The sequence below is a fragment of the Alexandromys fortis genome, unplaced genomic scaffold (genome assembly GCF_014885135.2).
Source record: "Alexandromys fortis isolate MF-2015 unplaced genomic scaffold, M_Fortis_MF-2015_v1.1 scaffold_3, whole genome shotgun sequence".
NCBI classification, from domain to species: Eukaryota; Metazoa; Chordata; class Mammalia; order Rodentia; family Cricetidae; genus Alexandromys; species Alexandromys fortis.
Genome location: NW_026067909.1, coordinates 7,624,890 through 7,642,120, shown reverse-complemented (window position 1 = coordinate 7,642,120; position 17,231 = coordinate 7,624,890). Strand labels below are relative to the sequence as shown.

General features: G+C 55.2%; 1 protein-coding gene across 1 annotated transcript; it reads right to left on the bottom strand.

Annotated features, from left to right (window-relative positions):
- Window positions 1–80: 80 nt before the first annotated feature.
- Dpysl4 (dihydropyrimidinase like 4) lies at window positions 81–15,776 on the bottom strand. The gene is made up of 14 exons (XM_050137819.1): window positions 15,625–15,776; window positions 12,025–12,113; window positions 11,248–11,432; window positions 9,518–9,682; window positions 7,972–8,033; window positions 7,796–7,876; window positions 7,225–7,293; window positions 6,714–6,834; window positions 5,322–5,478; window positions 4,826–4,967; window positions 3,698–3,868; window positions 3,038–3,217; window positions 1,739–1,904; window positions 81–957 (listed from the first exon to the last, which is right to left on the bottom strand). The coding sequence occupies exons 1-14, from the start codon at window positions 15,661–15,663 to the stop codon at window positions 866–868; spliced, it is 1,719 nt and encodes a 572-aa protein (XP_049993776.1). The 5' UTR covers window positions 15,664–15,776; the 3' UTR covers window positions 81–865.
- Between the last annotated feature and the right edge of the window lie 1,455 nt (window positions 15,777–17,231).

Below are 17,231 nucleotides of genomic sequence, written 5' to 3'. Positions count from 1 at the left end.
CAGCTGACCAGAGGTGGCAACTACAGAAGGGGCTCCCTGGTCCCTGTGAAAATGCTTGGGAGAGCAGGAAGTCTGGCTGGCGACACACAGGCAGCTTCTAACCCAGACTTTTTTATTGACCTGTGGCCGGTGGCCGGCATCTGGGAACAGCAGCATGCAGATCCCTGGCTATGGTTTCCTCACAGTACAAAACTGCTACTCTAATAAACCTATGGAAACACAGTTTGTAGGAAAAGGAAAGTGTCTTAGCTAAGGGATCATAAAACCCCCTAGAGGGGGCTGCTATAGGAGCTCAGGTTTGGTCCTTGGAAGTGTCTATGTGGGAGGGAGCGACCCTGCACTGAGTATCCGATGGATCCCTGAAGTCACAGCAGCTCCACAAGACGGAGGCTCCACTCGCCGGCTCTCCTCCCTACACCAGGGCAGTCAGGGGGACAGGCCCCCAAGGGGTAGCTGCACCTTAGAAACATGGAGCTGGTGGAAGCTTGGGGGGCTTCCACAGGGCAGTGATTCCTTAGGGGGAGGCAGCAGCAAATGCCCACCCTGCCTAGACCCAGACCCCCAAAAGCTCAGAGGCTCAAGGCAGAGAATTCTCATGGTGGGCCTTCTGGGTAAGGCCAGGTGGGCAAGAGGCACCAGCTCACTGCCATGCCTAGTCCCCTCTTTCTCTGGCAGTGAACTCTCCCTGGATTCAGCCCTCTGGAGGGGGTACCTCTTAGTGGGATCTGGGACTCCAAAGGGAGAGTTTATGGGGTACAGGAGGGCAAGGCTGAGCACCTTTCACGATAACATCTACAAAGGAAGAGGCTAACTAAAGTGAGTGGTCCCCACACCCTGCCAGTGGGGAAAGCACCAGACCCCAAGTCTAGGAAAGAGAGGTGATGTTGGAGCGTCCTCCAGGGGGTGCCATGATCTTCTGAGCTGTACGTCTGGCGATGTGATCGTCAGCCTGAGACCCTGAAGAAAGGGCAAGTAAGTGGGGTAAGGATGGGAGGGAGGGTAAGGCTCTCTTTCCATCCAAAAGGGAAGGTAGACGTGGCTGGCTGTACCCACTAAACCAAGACCATAAAGAAGCTATGTAACCTCATACAGTGTGTACCCAGGGTGGGTTTTCTCCCCAAAGCCATGGCTGATAGGGCAAGGTGGCCAGGCAGGCTGCTTATCTGAATGGCTGAAAAGTATAAGCAAAGACCTACAATCTGTGGGGACAGGAAGGCAAAGGCCAACCCTCCAGGAATCCTGCCCTATTTGGTCTTTGTGTGGGCCCTTGGTGATAGCGGGAGCTTGCCCCCTCCTTCACAGTGATCTTGGATTCTGAAGGACTTCCAACTTATCCTACCAAGTGACCAGGAACTATTATCACCTCCCAAGCAGAGAGAGGAGAGAACAAAGACAATATAGCAATGTAGTAAGGTGAGGAAAGTGGGAGCTATTGGCTGAAGGAGCGGAAGGAGCTCCTGCAACACCAGGGGGTCAGGCTTTGGTCTGTAGGCAAGACCAAATGGGCTTCCACAGGAGGGGTGCACACCTCTTTGCCCCTCATAAGACCCCAAATGAGGCCCTTCACCAAGGTCAGTACCTTCTACTCTACAGTATCCACACTGGCTATCCACAGGTCCACCCCTGAGATGTGCCCTGTGTATGTTCAGGCCTGGGTTCCCAGCTGAGCTTAGAGCCCTCTGGGCACAGACTGGACCTGGCAGGAGAGTTTCTTACCCCATGCCCAGACCCAACTCACCAGATAGGCTGAACCCCGACTGGTGCAGGTTACGCACGGGTGGCACTGAGATCTTGCCTGGACAGGATGCACGAGCTGGTGTGCCACTCCCTGGCTTGGCAGGTAACATCACCTCATGGACGGGCCCATCGTACAGGCCTCGGGGCACACCATGGATCTCTGCTAGCTGTGGAGCCGAGAGAGCTGGGGGTTTAGCCAGCTAAACTGATGGAGGGTCGTACCCTGCTTATCTGCTCTGCACCCCAACTCATCGCCGTTCAGTAATCCCATGCTCCCCTGCCTAGAGGAGCACACACAGCTTCATACATCTCTTTAGTGCTCTCCGTGTAGCAATCAGCCAACACGTGTGGTTACACCTGTGCCTCAGGAGTTCCTGAGTGTGTGTGTGCTTTTTGTGTGAGTGAACCTGCACACGTGCATGAGCACATGCACGCACGTGCGCCACACACACAGATCAGTGTAACCTCCGTCACAAAAATGTTCAGGCAAGGCCGCTTAAGAGCAAAGCAGCCCCATCTGGAACTGGAACCAGATCCAGGTCCCAACTGTGGTCAGGAGGCAGCATGGAATGAGGTTCTAGGTTCTGCCTGCCCTGGACATGGCTCCCGAAGCCTGAGGCATTTCCCAGGGCCCCAGCATGGACCAGTGATCCCAAGAGTGATGTCAGATGGGCCTGTCCTCCTGGCTGACACCCCCCTCTGGGCTCCTGGGCCTACTTAACAATGAACTCTCAGCCAGCCCTGGAGGACTAGATCCTATTGGCAAGGGGAAGGGGTGTCACTGCTCAGCAGATGACAGTGGGCAGGACTGACCCATTTCCCACCATGGTCCCCTCTCCCTCTGCAAATGGAACTGGGTCTTCCCCATACAGAGCTGTACGCTATAGGTTCCTCCTAGGGTCTCCATTCCTGTTCTACCCCTCAGAGGGAGTGGAGATTGGTGATGTGCTCTGGACCGCATTAGCGTCTTCGTGGGAATTTACACAGGGAGGGAGGTGATTATAAATGAGTTTATACCCATATTTCCTATAGACCACTATGACAAAAAGGGTATACAACCATCACCGAGTAGGCAGTTGATGTTGGGGACAGGAGGGCCAGGCCTGCCACTGGCCTCCTGGCTACTTCCCCTACAACAGGCAATGATCTAGTAGGCCTTGGGCAAGTGATGGCTTCCACCCGGCCTTCCAAAGCCACGTCAGCCAGGAGGCAGGACCTCGCTCCAGAGCTCACGGACTGTATCAGGAACTCCAAGCCTGCCACCCACTCGGTGTCCTGTCAGCCCAGGTCAGCCTCTTACCCGGTTGCGAGCCTTTATCCTCTTATAGACAAAGTCGGGGAACGTCTTCCGGGGAATGAAGCGGCCAGCCCCTGGAGTGACAAACAGGTTCCCGTCCTCCAGCACCACTCTGCCCTGACTTATGACCACTGTGGGCACTCCTCGGCACTCCACTCCTTCAAAGATGTTGTACTCTACGTTCTGGGGAGAGGCCCACAGGTGCAGCTTCCTTCAGCCCTGACCCCGCCCCCTCCCCCAGGGGGCCAGCACCACAGGTAACCTGCACGCGCTGTGCTAAGGCCCCACCCAGAAAAAAAAAAGCAACTGAGACAGACAAGTGACACACAGAAGGATGACCCTCAGCCAACCCAGCCCCCCAAGTCACGGCATTCTTCTGCTGTCACAGGGAGGAGAGTGAGGGGGTTGCCTGTCCTTGCCTAGACAGGTGTGGCACCCTCTACCTCAGTCTGCTTATCTATAGGATGGGTCAACAAACCCAGTCACACCCCCTTGGGGACAACAGACAAGAAACTGGCTGAGTGAGGTGCTGGGCAGACGTGCTCTGCCTAGGTCAGGGCTGCCCACTGAGCCACTCTGAGGGTGGACACCTGCCACCTATCCTGGTAGCTCCCCTGGAAAGCAGGTCCAGCTAGGTCCTGCTAAGAAGGGAGACATTCTCACCAGGTTGTGGCTCTTGGCAGAGATGACTTTCGTGGCCCTGGGATTCCAGATGACCAGGTCAGCATCAGAGCCCACAGCCACACGCCCCTTCCTGGGGTAAAAATTGAAGATTTTGGCAGCGTTTGTACTGGTCACAGCAACGAACTCATTCTCGTCCATTTTCCCTGAAGCCTGAGAAGTGAGAGAGCCAGCTAAGGAGGAGGGTGGGCTGCGGATGTCATGGGGCATCGCAAGCTCAGAGAGCCAGCTGAGGGGGAGGGTGGGCTGCGGATGTCACGGGGCATCACAAACTCAGAGAGCCAGCTGAGGAGGAGGGTGGGCTGCGGATGTCACGGGGCATCACAAACTCAGAGAGCCAGCTGAGGAGGAGGGTGGGCTGCGGATGTCACGGGGCATCGCAAACTCAGAGAGCCAGCTGAAGGGGAGGGTGGGCTGCAGGTGTCACGGGGTATCCCAAGCTCAGGAGAGGCTCCAGCCATGGCCTCACCATGGCAATAATAGTGGTACAAATGCCCCCCCCAGACAGGGCACCAATGGCAGTGCCAAGGCAGACTAGTGGTGTGGCTGCTTCTGTGGCCACAGCCCTATTTCTCGCTGCCTCTCTGAATAAATGAGGCGGCTTTGATACTAACACCGATGTCCCTTGAGACACTGTGACAGTCACCCCGGTTTTTAGGCGTGGCAGATGATCTCGAGAGAGGGGCCAGCATGCAGAGGAGGGAGACCTACCCTCTAAGCCTGTGCCTGTGTACGTACCTGCCTGCCTGCCTGTGTAGCTCAGGCTGACTTTAAACTTCAAATAGTCCCCCCTTAGCTTCCAGAGTGCTGGGACTATGGGCCTGCAACACTCTGCCTGGCTATAATGAATTCCTTCTGTTTTATGTCATGTCATTTAAAATTTCAAAAATGTAAAATTTTTCATTAACATGTAACAATTCATATTTGTGGTGTGCAGGGTGATGGATATGACATCAACCTCCAGGGAGGGGACTCTAGGTGCCATGGACGGCTAAGCTAAGGCTTGAAGGCATAAGGCTGGCATCTATCATGAGCGTTTCTGGTGGCGGGGTCTCCCCACAGCATGCTGCTGACAGCCCTTGCCACAACCACCCCCAGGCCTAGACTTACCACACATTTCTCCCAGACCACAGACATGCGCTCTTCGACACCATTGACACCCTCCGGAATCAGTGTGAAGTTGTCTTTGCCAACGGCCTTCTGGGCAGTAGTGAAGGTGCAGTGTGCACTGCCTGTCACCTGGAGGTCCCCACTGAGAACAAGCCAGGGTCAGAGTGGCCCAGGGATGGGCCCTCCAGAACTGGCCACAGCTGGGTCAGCTCCAGCCTCCTAGGCAGGCGGCCAAGGCTGTGAGGGATCTGAGCTGGTACTTAAGTCCAGAGAGGAGAGAACGGACAGCGTGGGCACACTATGAAGGCCATGGACAGACTCATGAGTGGCCAAGAGACGGGTGCAGAGGTGGGGGAATCCCAGCTGGGACCAGAGAGCCCTGTACCTCCCCAACTGGCTTTCCTGAAGAAGCCTGGGATTCCTCAGGGGGTTCCTGGAGGAAGCACAGACTCAGAGGCCTCAGGCTGACCCGAGCTTTGGTGGGGTGGCTCCTCACCTGGACAGCAGGGAGGTGAGGTGGTCCGCGGTGGTAGGGTCTGGGTTGATAGGGGGTGACGTGACGAAGGCCGCAGCCTTGGCCCAGTTCTTGCTCCAGTAGTGTGAGCCATCAGTGCCCAGGCTGGCGGTGATAGGTTCCCCAAAGACGACCACGCCTAAAGTGAGCAAGGATTATGGCAGGCACCCCACCAACCTGCACCCACAGCATGGGTCTCGCACGGCGACCTCTCTGTCCTTTGCTTTCATGACCAGAAGCTTGTGCTTTTTTTTTCTGGAGTCCCTGAGTAGTCGCTGACCCTGTGGGGTGGTTCTTTGGGAGGTACAGCGGCTGAGACAATGATCCTTTTTCTATACCACAACCGCTGCTGAGGGTCAGACTGCTGGGCACTCCCGCTGGGCCACAGAGTAGGACTTAACCAATTAAACCTGGCAGTTCAGACTCAGAGAGGCCCTGAGTCCAAGGTCTGGGCCTTGTACCAGAGCTCTGAACTAGGCTGATGCTGTTCCTATAAGCCCCAGGCTCAGTGGGGTAGGGACCAGTCCTACTGCAGAGTAGCTAATTGGGAGGAGTGGTGAGGCTCCTGGGTAAGCCGTGCAGGGTCTGTTCATCCTGTGCTGGCAACACTACACATCCTCTCCCTTGTAAACATGGTGGGTTTCTGTGTCAGTCTTTGGGAAGAAAACTTGTCCCTGTACGCATCCACTTCTACCCAAGGGACTCCACAGTCTCAAGGCACGGCTAGGAAATGAGGTCTCATTATGAGACTGGGTGGGGAAATGGATTCCAGATCCTCCATTGTTCTTGAACATGCTGCCTCTTTTATGTATGACCTTGGACTTACACCCCAATCCTGGCCCTCTCCCATACCCTGGTGATCGCAGGGGCTTCTCTGGCCCTCGAAGCTCACAGCCTCTCTGTGAGCCACACAGTCTAGTCAGGACATAGGTGCCTGCCTCTAGCTAGTCTAGGTGTTACAGTCTTGGAGCCCCTTAGCCATCAGAATGTGGACCCCAGCTCCTGAACCCATAGCAAATAGGAAAGTGAGACATCCTGTGGAATCAAGAACCCCTCTTAGATACACACTCAGAGAATTCTGCCCTTGGTCTCCTGGGAACAGATATACACAGGGTCCCAGTTTGCTAAAGAACCCTAGTAGGCAGTTATTATTTTAACAAGTCTAGAGACTCAGGTCTAGCCCCATCCCTCATGGGGACACAGGGCTCCTAAACTTCCCCTGAGCTTGCGCCCCTAGGACTAACATAAGTAGGTGCCCCATGAAGAGGCCTACTTTTTCATTGGGTCTTCCCCTCCTTAGTACCCAGAGGTCCTCAATTGTCAGCAGAGCTCAGGGAGGCTAGGAACATGTAGGAAGTGAGCGCTGGCACTCACCCCTGCGCTTGGCTTGGGCAACCATGTCAGCTGCTCCCTTGCTCATCACCTTGGTGATGTATAGTGGGCAGTTGGCCTGCTTGGCAATGGTGACTGCTCTGTACACAGCCTCGGCCTCTACCTGAAGATGGTGAAGGGAGAGGACAATCAGAACACGAGAAGCCTTGAGATTTCCTGACCAGGTGAGTTCTGGGACACCCAAAGATCACCCACGAGACTGTAGGCACTGGGAGCATGCATCGCTGCTGGAGCAAGAACCCAGCCTAGGGCCCAGTGTCTGGAATCTAGGTTGACACACGCGGTTCTCAGGACCCAAGTGCACTGCCTTCTTGCCTCAGGGAAGGGTCGTGGGGTGACAAGTGGTTGAGATGGATACTGGACAGGCAGAGGGTCATTGCATTAAGCCCTCAAGGCGAGAACAAGATGAGCAAGGTACAACTCAGGCCGTGAAGCAGGGCCAACTTAGCCCAGGGTCGGGGGGGAAATTGTATACTCAGTAGGGCAGACTTACCTCTTCTGGGTGGCTGAGGACATGGCCCTCAGGGCCCGTGATACCCTGCTCCAGGAGGCGCTTCTGTTCCTAAATGACCAATAGGACGCTTTGCTCCAGTTTCAAGGATCCCAAACCCTGGACATGAGGTGCCTGGCAGCAAGCCCCATACCTTGAGCATAGTCCTAGATCCCTGACCCTCCCAGAATAGAGCAGCCACAAAGAATGTGTAGCAGAGTGGACTTGGGGAAGGCTGGCCCAAGGTTCAGGCTGTTGGTAGGCAGCCAGCCCCCCTTGCCCCTCCAGACCCTGGATGTCACACTGCAGTCTCCCAAGGGACTGGCAGGGGTACTTGGGCAAGATCTGTGACCATCATAGAAAAAGCCACGTTGTGGTTTCAGTGTCTTTTAAGACCTCCTAACTCATGGGCTGTTTGACCTTTGACTTAACATTCCCATTCTCCCAGCCAAGTGTCACAGAGGTCACAGCTCTCATAAGATTCCACCCAGCTTTGTCGGCCCACTGGGACTCACAAACTAGGCATCAGCTTGACCCACCCAGCCAATCCCGTGGGTGGCATAACCTCTCTCACCTCCTCCACGATGTCCCCGTTTTCTGCATGCACTTGGGCCAAGGCTCCCAGGTCCCGGATGAGGCTGAAGATTTCATACATCTGTGAGGAAGGCAGAGGCCCAAGTTTGTAGGGCTGTCTCTCCAGCAACAGCCCAAGACACCCCACTTGTTCATTCCGTCTGAACTTGGCCTCACCTGACCATCCGTGCACTGGCACCTGTCCTTGTATGCCATGAAGACCAGGAAGGAATTCACACCTGGAAAAGAGGCTAGAGAGGCTCAGCCACTGGAGAGGAACCCAGGGACAGGGACATTTCTCCCACAGAAGCTGAGCTAGATAGCATAGCATCCTGCAGGCAAGTCTTCCCCATCAACAAGCCAGGCCACATGGACAGAGTCGGCTAGGCCCCAGCCATTTCCTCACTGCTGCTCACGTTTGGGACTGTTTGTTCACCCAGTGGGCACACAGGTAAGAATATACCTATCTTACCACCAACTCTCAGGCAGATCTCCACTCCTGCAGGACACAGAGCAGTGCAGTTGGCTTGCGGCCCAAGTCCCTTACGCTCTGTTCAGGAAAAGCAACCAGGCCTGGCATGCTGGGGGAGCCTCTCTTGGGCCATCTGGCATGTCACCTGCCTACAGGTCCTGAGTCCTGCTTCATTATACCACAGGTCATAGTGAATGTTCACGCCACTCTGAGAGGGGCAGGAGAGTCTCAGGGCTGGGACCTCAGACACATAGGAAGGAGGAAGAGGGGCTGATGCCCACAATATTAGAGTCCAATCAGGAGCAAGGCTGAGCCTTTCTAACTCCTGGACAGCCAGAACCTCCCAGGACCAGGACCTATGAAGGTCGATTGAGGCCTGAAGGCAGCCCCAAACCCACCCAGCCAAGGGTATTGCCCCCCTTGCTGGACAAAAAATAATAATGTGGGTCACACTGGGAGAAACTGAGTCATCAGGTGATGACTTGTGTGTGACGTCTGATGGCAATTTCTGATCAGAAGGCAATCTCCACAAGGAGAGGGAGCTCTGCAGGCACCTGGTTCAGGGACATGAGGCTGCAGGGGTCTAACTGCTACCTGGAGAGCAGAGTCCACTATAGCCAGGTGGAGGAGATGCGGGTCCTATGCCCCAAAAGGCACCAATGTGAGGGCTGCCACTCTCTGGGAACCACAAGCCAAAGGAGATGGCCTTGGGGTCATAGCAGACAGGGAGCAGTGTCCCTTACGAGAATGCTCTTCTGTGAGCTACAGACAGCGCGTGGAAGGTAGTGAGACGAGCACCCAGTGCGGTACAACTTTGTCAAGCCCACTGAGAACCTCTGGTGTGCTTTTAGCGTTAGGATGATAATGTAGAATGGAGCCAACCTTTATTTACATGATGAGTCTGTTTCAATACAGAGCTTAAAAGAACCTCTTAAGAGAAAGCCCCCAAGTGGCGGTAAATGTGTCTTCTGGCATCTCTTTTCTAGAAAACAGAGAGCCAAGGGCAGCATGCTCAGGGCAGCATCTGTGGGAACACGAATTACAGGATGTGCTCATGGCATGGGCCCCCCTCGTCTGGAGCCTCTGAGAGCGCAGCTGACCTTGGTTTATTCTCCAACTCAATCCTAAACACCTGCCTTGGGGACCAGGCTGGCAGACTGCGGCAAATCCCGGGATATCCAGAAGGGGACCCTCAGTCTGCCTGTAGGCACAGAGGTCCTCCGGTACCCCCCACCCATCACTGCTACTCACCTTTGTCCCGAACTAGGGCCTCCAGCTCCTCTTTGGTGCTCTCGTGCCAGCGGGGAATGTCCACATGGAGGGAGTAATCACAGCAGGCTGCGCTGTCGGCCCGCTCCCGCCACTGCTCATAGGCTGCCAGCAGGCTCACACCAGCCTCGGGAAACACATGGTCCACTGTGGGGGGAGGAGGGCAGCATGTCCAGCCAGGTTCCCAAGCCTGGCCCAGGTGTCCCACTATTGTCTCCAAGGGGGATTTGGTTTCACGTTCTGGAGACCAGAGTGGGGTTTGAGGAAGACACAGCAAAGGGAGGGCCTGGCCTGTCCTACCACCTAACTCTTCCTTCCAGTCAGCTCACAGGTATCTTCTCCCCCACGTGCGTCTCTGAGTAGAGCACTGAGCAGGGAGCCTGAGTTCAACCCCCCCCCCCCCACTTCCTAGACCTTGGCTCCTCAGGGGACAGCAGTGACAATGGGGGAGGGTTGTCAGCTGTCCACAGTGCTGACCCTGTGAATACGCATGCTTCCAGAAAACTTCCTCCATTGTCAGTTTCCATGGCCTCACTGACTCCACATGCCCCCAACAGTACAGATCATTCCTGCACATGGCCACCGTGCTGTCTCCCTCCCATTCCAAAGTCCAAACACTGCTCACTGGCCAAGCCTGGGATACGCCAGGAGAGAGCTCAGAGGGCTGCTAAACAAAATGATGCACTTCAGGAACCAGCGGCTGCCTCATCTCCGTACCATACTCCCTGTACCTCCATCCCATCTGTCCATCCCTCAGATCACCAGCCAGGACCCTGGGCGCAGGCATATGCACAACATAGCCCATGCTCCAGCCCTGTGTGGATGCCATTTGTGCTTCTGGAGACACCTCCCAAACGGGGGGCATTAACAGAGCAGCTGTGATAGCCCACCTGGCCCACCGCATGCACTTGAGCCCCAGGAGCCTGAGGTGGTCCACCCTGCTGCTAGTTTTCCTTCAGTCTGGCAGAGTGAACTAAGCCAAGCTGTGGTTGTAGCAATGGCTGCATGTCATTGGGAAGTGCCCGGAGTCTCCTGAACGGTACTCCTTAGTAGCAGCGGGGACTGTATTTACTGTGTTTCAGGTACACAAAGAAATGTGTGTGGTAAATCTTTCATCCTCTGACTCTAGAGGAGAGGAGAGACCCTTTCCTCCCGCTGAGAAGGCATACAAGCCTGAGTATGTGGGGTCATAATATTGAGACCAAATAGAGATGTACACAGGAGGGGATCAAACAGGGTAGTGTAAATGTCCTGTTTCAAACACCACAGCCTCCATTCTCAACACAGGCAAGAACTTACTTCAAACAGACATTAGAGGCAAGGTTCAAGCTCAACTCTCCTGGTTCAGAGCACCAGGATTTCTGAACCCCAGTTCCTGGCCAGCAGCCAGCCCCCCTGTAAGGAATAAGTGGGCACACATCTGCTTATCCAGAGCCTAACAGCATCCTAGAGCTAGCCCGGGCAACTGGCTCAGAAAGAGAAGCCCGGGTTGCCCAGCATGTTTTAGATGGAGTTATAATATTGAAATAGAACTGTGGAAACCACTTCATGCAACAAGGAGATGGGTCACACACTGTCCCAGAGTCCCTAAGTGTCCACAGAAGCCCAGTCTCATACTAGGTGTTGTGATAACACAAAAATATACACAGAAGCCAGAACCAGTGTGCTATTCAAGGCTTCATGACTACCTGGCAAGTGGCCTGCACACTCACGTATCATAGTGGTCCCGCCTGCTAGGGCCGCCTTGGTGCCCTGACAGAAGTCATCAGCTGGGGTCATGCCCAGCACAGGCATCTGCAGCCGGGTGTGGACGTCAACTCCCCCAGGCAGTACCATCAGGCCATGAGCATCGATGGTTTTGATGCCTCCAGGGACGATGAGGTTTTCTCCAATTTGTCTGAAAGCAATAAAAAGAGTCATCACTTCATAGAGAGCTCAGATCAGAACTCAAACATGCTCCGTGGCGGTGGCTCTAAGAAGTGAGAGCTTGGAGTCACGACCATGAGAAAAAAAGCAGGTTGAGGGCCCAGATGCTAGAGAACAAAACTTGCTATCTCAGGAGGGCAGTGTGTAGGGCCCAGTGCTGGACCAACATGGCTCTCCTCCTGGTCACCCCTGAAGCCCCTGCTTGCTGTCTAATGACCATAACTGGAGTCCCTGTTTGCTGTCTGCACACCCGTTCCGGAGCTCCGTGACACACCAAGCAGAGGAGAGAGCAGGTCAGTGTCTTCTGCTCGTCTGCAGGAGCCCAGACAGACTTGTCCGAAGTGCGGTGATAACTTGAAGATACATGGACACTGGTCCATTGTGTTGCTCCAGGACTCGTGGCTATCTGGAAAGACTAGCATGCCTCGAGGATGGCTCCCACGGTCAGGGGTTCGGAAAAGAAAGCGTCTGCATGGTTCTCACCCCAAAGCAGACGCCCGAGTGCCAGGTAACCAACGTTCACACATTCACATGTCTATAAATGCCCCCGTGTAGAAACTTACTTAATCAGGCCGTCTTCCACATACAGATCAGCGTAAAAAGACTGGTCATCGTTCACAATCTTCCCACCTTTGATGAGAAGGCGGTCACTCTGACAGGAGACAAAAGAGTGGGTGCCGCTAGAGACTTTCCGGACCACGAGGAACCTCTTCCTCCAGAATGACTGAGATGTTTTGATGCATTTTGCAGCCATAAGAACCAGCTCAAAGGTTTATTTACAGCACTCCTAACAGGGTGCCCAACACAGTGTCCAGCATGACCCTGGCACTAACTGTTCAGCAGATGCTAAAGGCGGGGGTGGCGGGGCGCGAGTCGGGAGAGCAGGACGAGGCTGTGTTGGTGAAAGTACGGCGGAGAAGCAGCTGCTTTGTTGAATCCTGCCATCTGACTGTCAGAAAAATGACGGGCCTAAGGAAGACCTGGTGACCTAACCGTTCTCAAGGGACACCTGCGTGCTTCCCTCCCACCTGTACTGACAAAGCTAGGTGGGCAAAACAGAGCCAGGCTGATACATCAGAATGTCACAGGCCCGTGGTGGTATCAGAAGGCGTGGGCGCGGAGCAGACGACAGACATCTTCGTCTTGGCTCCAGAGATTACAGCCTAGGGATAAACAGATGGAGGCAGTGTGTCTCTGCTACTCTCCACCAAGGCACAGGTCAAACCCAGAGAAGAGCACAGAGATAGGGTGAGAGGGATTCAGGCCACCTTGAGCTGCTTTTCTGGGGCACTCGTGCAGTGTGACAGAAGTGGGGAATTGTTCCAGGCTAGAGGCAGCTGTGCAAAGGCCCCCGAGGCAGGAAAGCCTTTGGGTTGGTTCTCAAAAGAACATAAGGGCTACGGCTAGTGGAAAGAGCAAGGGTAGGCATCAGAGCTGTGAAGGTTGGGACATATAGGATTTGGAGTCCATGGGAGGATGCTGGGGACAGAGCATCAGATTAGTTCTGACTGATACAGAGATCACCTGGGCTCTCGGGGAAAAAAAACAGATTATGATATGGAAAGAGGGGCACAATTGTTGCCTAAGTGGCGTCATAGGTTGTTCAGGAAGGTGAGAGGCTCTTGGCCAGGGTTATGGACATAAGCACGAGAAAACGTGGGCTGGGAGTTGGAGAGAACTGACAGGTAGAGAGGCCATGGGCGTGAAGGGATGGGAGGGGGGCGCAGCGGGAGTGGGGGGGCAGGGGTGGATCAAATGGCCGCAGACCCTGCTGCAGTGTGAGGACGTTCACGTGTGTGAAGACAGGGTTTGTGGATGAAGACAGCTCCCTGTTGGCTAACTTCAGCAAAAATAGAGGCACGGAATCTGATTGGTTCAAGTGCTTAGCACCCATAAGACAGACACTTCGAGGACCAACCAGGAGGGATGGGTCAGGCAGAAGGCGGAGACTGCGGATGAACTAACTGTGCACCGGCCTCAGAACTGGTGGCCTGGCTTTGGTGGAGAACAGTGGAAACACACATGAAATGGGGGCACACATGTGAGAGGGGAGACCTACTGATGTCCCTTTCTACCCATCATGAGCCACAACTCTACCTGAGAACTAACCGGGGAACACACTTGACACTAAACAAGGAAGCCTGGCCACATGCCCTAAATTTCTGTGACCCATGCGGCAGCTGGGCCAGGCCCAGCCCAGCTTCAGTTCTGTTATAGCATCCATCCGAGGCCAGGAGAACCAGCTGAGAGTGTGGCAAGCAGAGCCCTGTGAGCCTGCAAGGATGGGGGCAGGGGGATGTTCTTTTGTATAGTTTCCTGTTCCGCCCAGCAGCCGAGTGTCCGACTGAACTCTCCAGGTTCTCCTATTCTGCCCACTATCACAATCACAGTCTTCCAAAGGCCTGGCAACTATGTCCCAGCCCACACCACCCAGCCCTCTGCCTGTACATCTCAGAATCACAGAGTTTTCAAGTTTTATATTAGGGGTGGTGGTGAAAAGAATAACTTGTAAACATTCTGCAGAATCCACATGTCAGTGTCTACAGGTGAAGTTCATAGATTCATTCATGTCCATGAAACCACCCTGCCCAGGAGTCCTTAAGTGAGACAGACATGGTACGGTCCCACACGAAGCTGAAGGGACTGGCCCATGCTGGAAGTAGCCTGTTGACCACACATAGCCTGGCTGAAGCTCAAGTCTCTTTCAAATGTCTGTAGCTGCTCAGCGACCAGCCCCACTGAGCAGTAGTGCCTACCTAGGCCTACCACAGCCACCCACTTCGCAGGGCTGCCACTCTGGACCACACCCCTCCTCTTCTGCCTTGTTCTAGCCATTCTCAGAAAAAAAAAAAAAAAAAACAACTAAGAAAACTCAGGCATTAGAAGAAAACACTGAGCCAGAAATCTTGAGTTCCGGGGTCCCTATTTAGACTCCTGTTTTCAGGCAGCAGAATTTGCATTCTGGGGTCCTCCTGAGTTTGGGAGGACAAGTCATACTGTGATAGGCCCCATCTAGATGAGTGGGGGATGGGGGTTCCTTCCAGCCATCTCCCTCTCCATGAACAGAACCGCTTGACTAGGCAGGAATCTGCCATCACCATTTCCACTTACTGCCAGCTGGCTAATGGCACTTCCTCCTCAGGCCTGGATCCCTAGGAGTAGTAGGCAGTCAAGAGGCAGGAACTAATTCTGGTCCCTCTGAGTGGGGCCTCTTTCCTCTTTGAGGGTTTTTTTTTTTCTAAAGGAGAGGACTCCCCCCAGAAGGCTAGGAAGCTGACCTCCCCAACAGCCTGATTAGACTCCAGAGCTCTTAGGCTGGGAACAAGTCCAGAGCTTTTTAGAGACCTCCTAGAGCTCCCGACCTGGTCCAGCTGATCCCAGGAGCCTCCCTCTCTTCCTCCCAGGCTTCGGGCCGTCCTCCACACCCCCCCCCCCCGTGGGAAGGCTTTGTTTCCTGGCTGGCCCGGTGGACACACTGACCTTCTGCTTTTGGGGAGGTCTGTCCTGAAAGGGAGTGCTGCAGGGATGCTGGTCGGAGCGGTCAGTTAGGTCAGTGAGTACTCACCTCCCGTGGAGTCTCCGAACCCAGCTTCGCGCAGGGGCTCGGGGCCTCCAGGGGCACGAGATCTAGTAGACAGGGCTAAATCGCTTTGTCTCGGACAAAGCACTAAAGACACCGAAGCGGCGCGTCCAGGGGGTAGGCTGCCCACGGGCTGCTCTAGGAACAGCATCCGACATCGTAGTGCCTTCGGGCCCGGGGCCAACAAAGGCTGCGACCGCCGGTCATCCTGGAGACAGAACTCCAGGCAATGTTCGCTTGATCACCAACTGCCCCACGCCAGACCCGGCAGGAGGCCGGCCACCTACGCTCCGGGTAGCAGGCCGCTCACCCCGCCTATCCAAGTCAAGCACCAGAGTCCTGAGAGCTGGCGGACCGCGGGCCTGTGCACCGGCTGAGCAATGGGTTCCGCGCGGCCTGGAGAGCTCTCTCCGCTGCTGACAGCAGACGAAGGAGAGGAGAGGGAAGGCTGGCGCCTGGCCGGGGACTAAAGCAGGCGTGGGACTCACAGGCAGGGCCCGGAGGATTGTCGGCTGCGCTTGCAAGCCACTCCCCGCCGTGGGCAAGGGGCGCCAGACGCGGCGGGGGCGGGGGTTCGACTCACCGTGATTCGGGGAATGCTCTTCTTGCCTTGGAAGGACATCCTGATCCGCGGGAGGGTTGTGAGTCCCCGGTAGGGGCTGCGCTGGCTTGGACCTGCCGGCGGGGACACGCGCGGAGCTTAGGGAGTCCAAGTGTGAGCCAGCCGGGCTCAGGGCTCCGATTAACTCATTTGCATGTGGGCCCCGCCTACCTATTTCATTTGCATCCGGGCCCCTCCTTCCTGCTCTCGTTTGTGCTCGCTTGCTCTGGATCTCCCTTTCTCCCTCTCTTCCTTCCCCTCTCCTTTTCCTTCTATCCTTCCCTCCCCCAAAAGCACCCTAGAGATCACAGGCTGTGAGCATTGAACCCCACTCCGCCTGTGCTGAGTGGAGAAGAATGGGTTGTGACCTGTCGGGACCAACATGTATGAAGTTTGCATTGGGGAAGGATAGGAGGGATGTCTGGCCCCACCTAGCCTTGTTCTGTGGGGACCTGAGGCACCCCAGGCTCCAAGGGTTCAAAACCAATTCTCACATCTGGGCGGAGGCTCTGCAGGAGCCGGAATCTAGCTTGGTATCTCTAGCAAAATTCAGACATCTTTAAGGAATGGCTTCAAGCTGGAACGCAAGAGCCTAGTCTGTCGCGACCACGGAACCAGGGTGGCTAGGCATACTGTTCTTTGGCAGGCTACACCAGTCTGGGGCAGGAGGGAGAGAACAAGTTGGAGGGGCAGAGAGAAACAGCCCAGACGGAGAGAGATAAAGGGCTGGACTGGGGACTGCCAGGGGAAAACGGAGGTGGAGACTAGGAGTAGAGATATCCAGTGGAACCGACAGCTGACAGACACACACCCCGTCTCTCTCGGGTACATCCTACCCACAGCCTGGTTCCTGCTTCCTCTACCTGCTGGGTCCCGCGGGCTGGGGCCACCTTAGGCGAGCCCCAGGAACAGGTTGTGTTGTTTGGATCATCTCTGCTGGCACTTCGGGGTCATTCCAAGGGGTCACGTGGTTCCCGGTGCAGCTCGCTGACTCGCTGACTCGAGGATCTCTGCCCTGCCAAGTGCTGCATTCCTTGGTAGCACCTTGTTTTCCATGGCGTCCTCAAGACAGGGAAGACAACGCCAGCTGAGTTTGAGTTCAGCCAGAGGCTTCACAGACACATAGGGACACGATGCCATCACGATGGGAGTGGGAGATTTGAGGCCAGGTGTCCTCAGCATGAGGTCTGCTCACAGGACACATGGAACCAGTTGTGCAGCAGCCTCAGGGTCCCCACAGGAGCTTTCTGAGCTGATGCTGTCCATGCGCAGAGGGTGCTGAACAAGCTGGGCATGACCAGAAATGCCTACCATCCTAAAGGACCTTGGTGGTTTGCCCTCAGGACACAACTTCTGCCCCACACTCAGAAGGCCTGGTGAGAGCCGTGAAGATGGTGTCTATTCTACTCCAAGTGCTGTGGGGGCGTCCTTGCTGGGTCATGATCAAGAAGAGGATCTAAGGATCTGCAAGGACAGCCGATTCTAAAGCCAAGGTCAAGGATTTGCCATGAGACAGGGAAGAGGTGCTCTCAGACACACTCCCCAGTCCCGAAGGTCACAGGACAATCATTGTTGTCACTGTGGATTCT

What these genes read in the sequence shown, in the direction of transcription:
- Dpysl4 (XM_050137819.1), bottom strand. Translation starts at nt 15,663, where the DNA reads ATGTCCTTCCAAGGCAAGAAGAGCATTCCCCGAATCACG. An exon ending in GTGGAAGACGGCCTGATTAA is followed by an intron (nt 11,433 to 12,024) that starts GTAAGTTTCTAC and finishes TATTGCTTTCAG; the next exon opens with ACAAATTGGAGAAAACCTCA. An exon ending in CTGCCAAGAGCCACAACCTG is followed by an intron (nt 3,218 to 3,697) that starts GTGAGAATGTCT and finishes GCCTCTCCCCAG; the next exon opens with AACGTAGAGTACAACATCTT.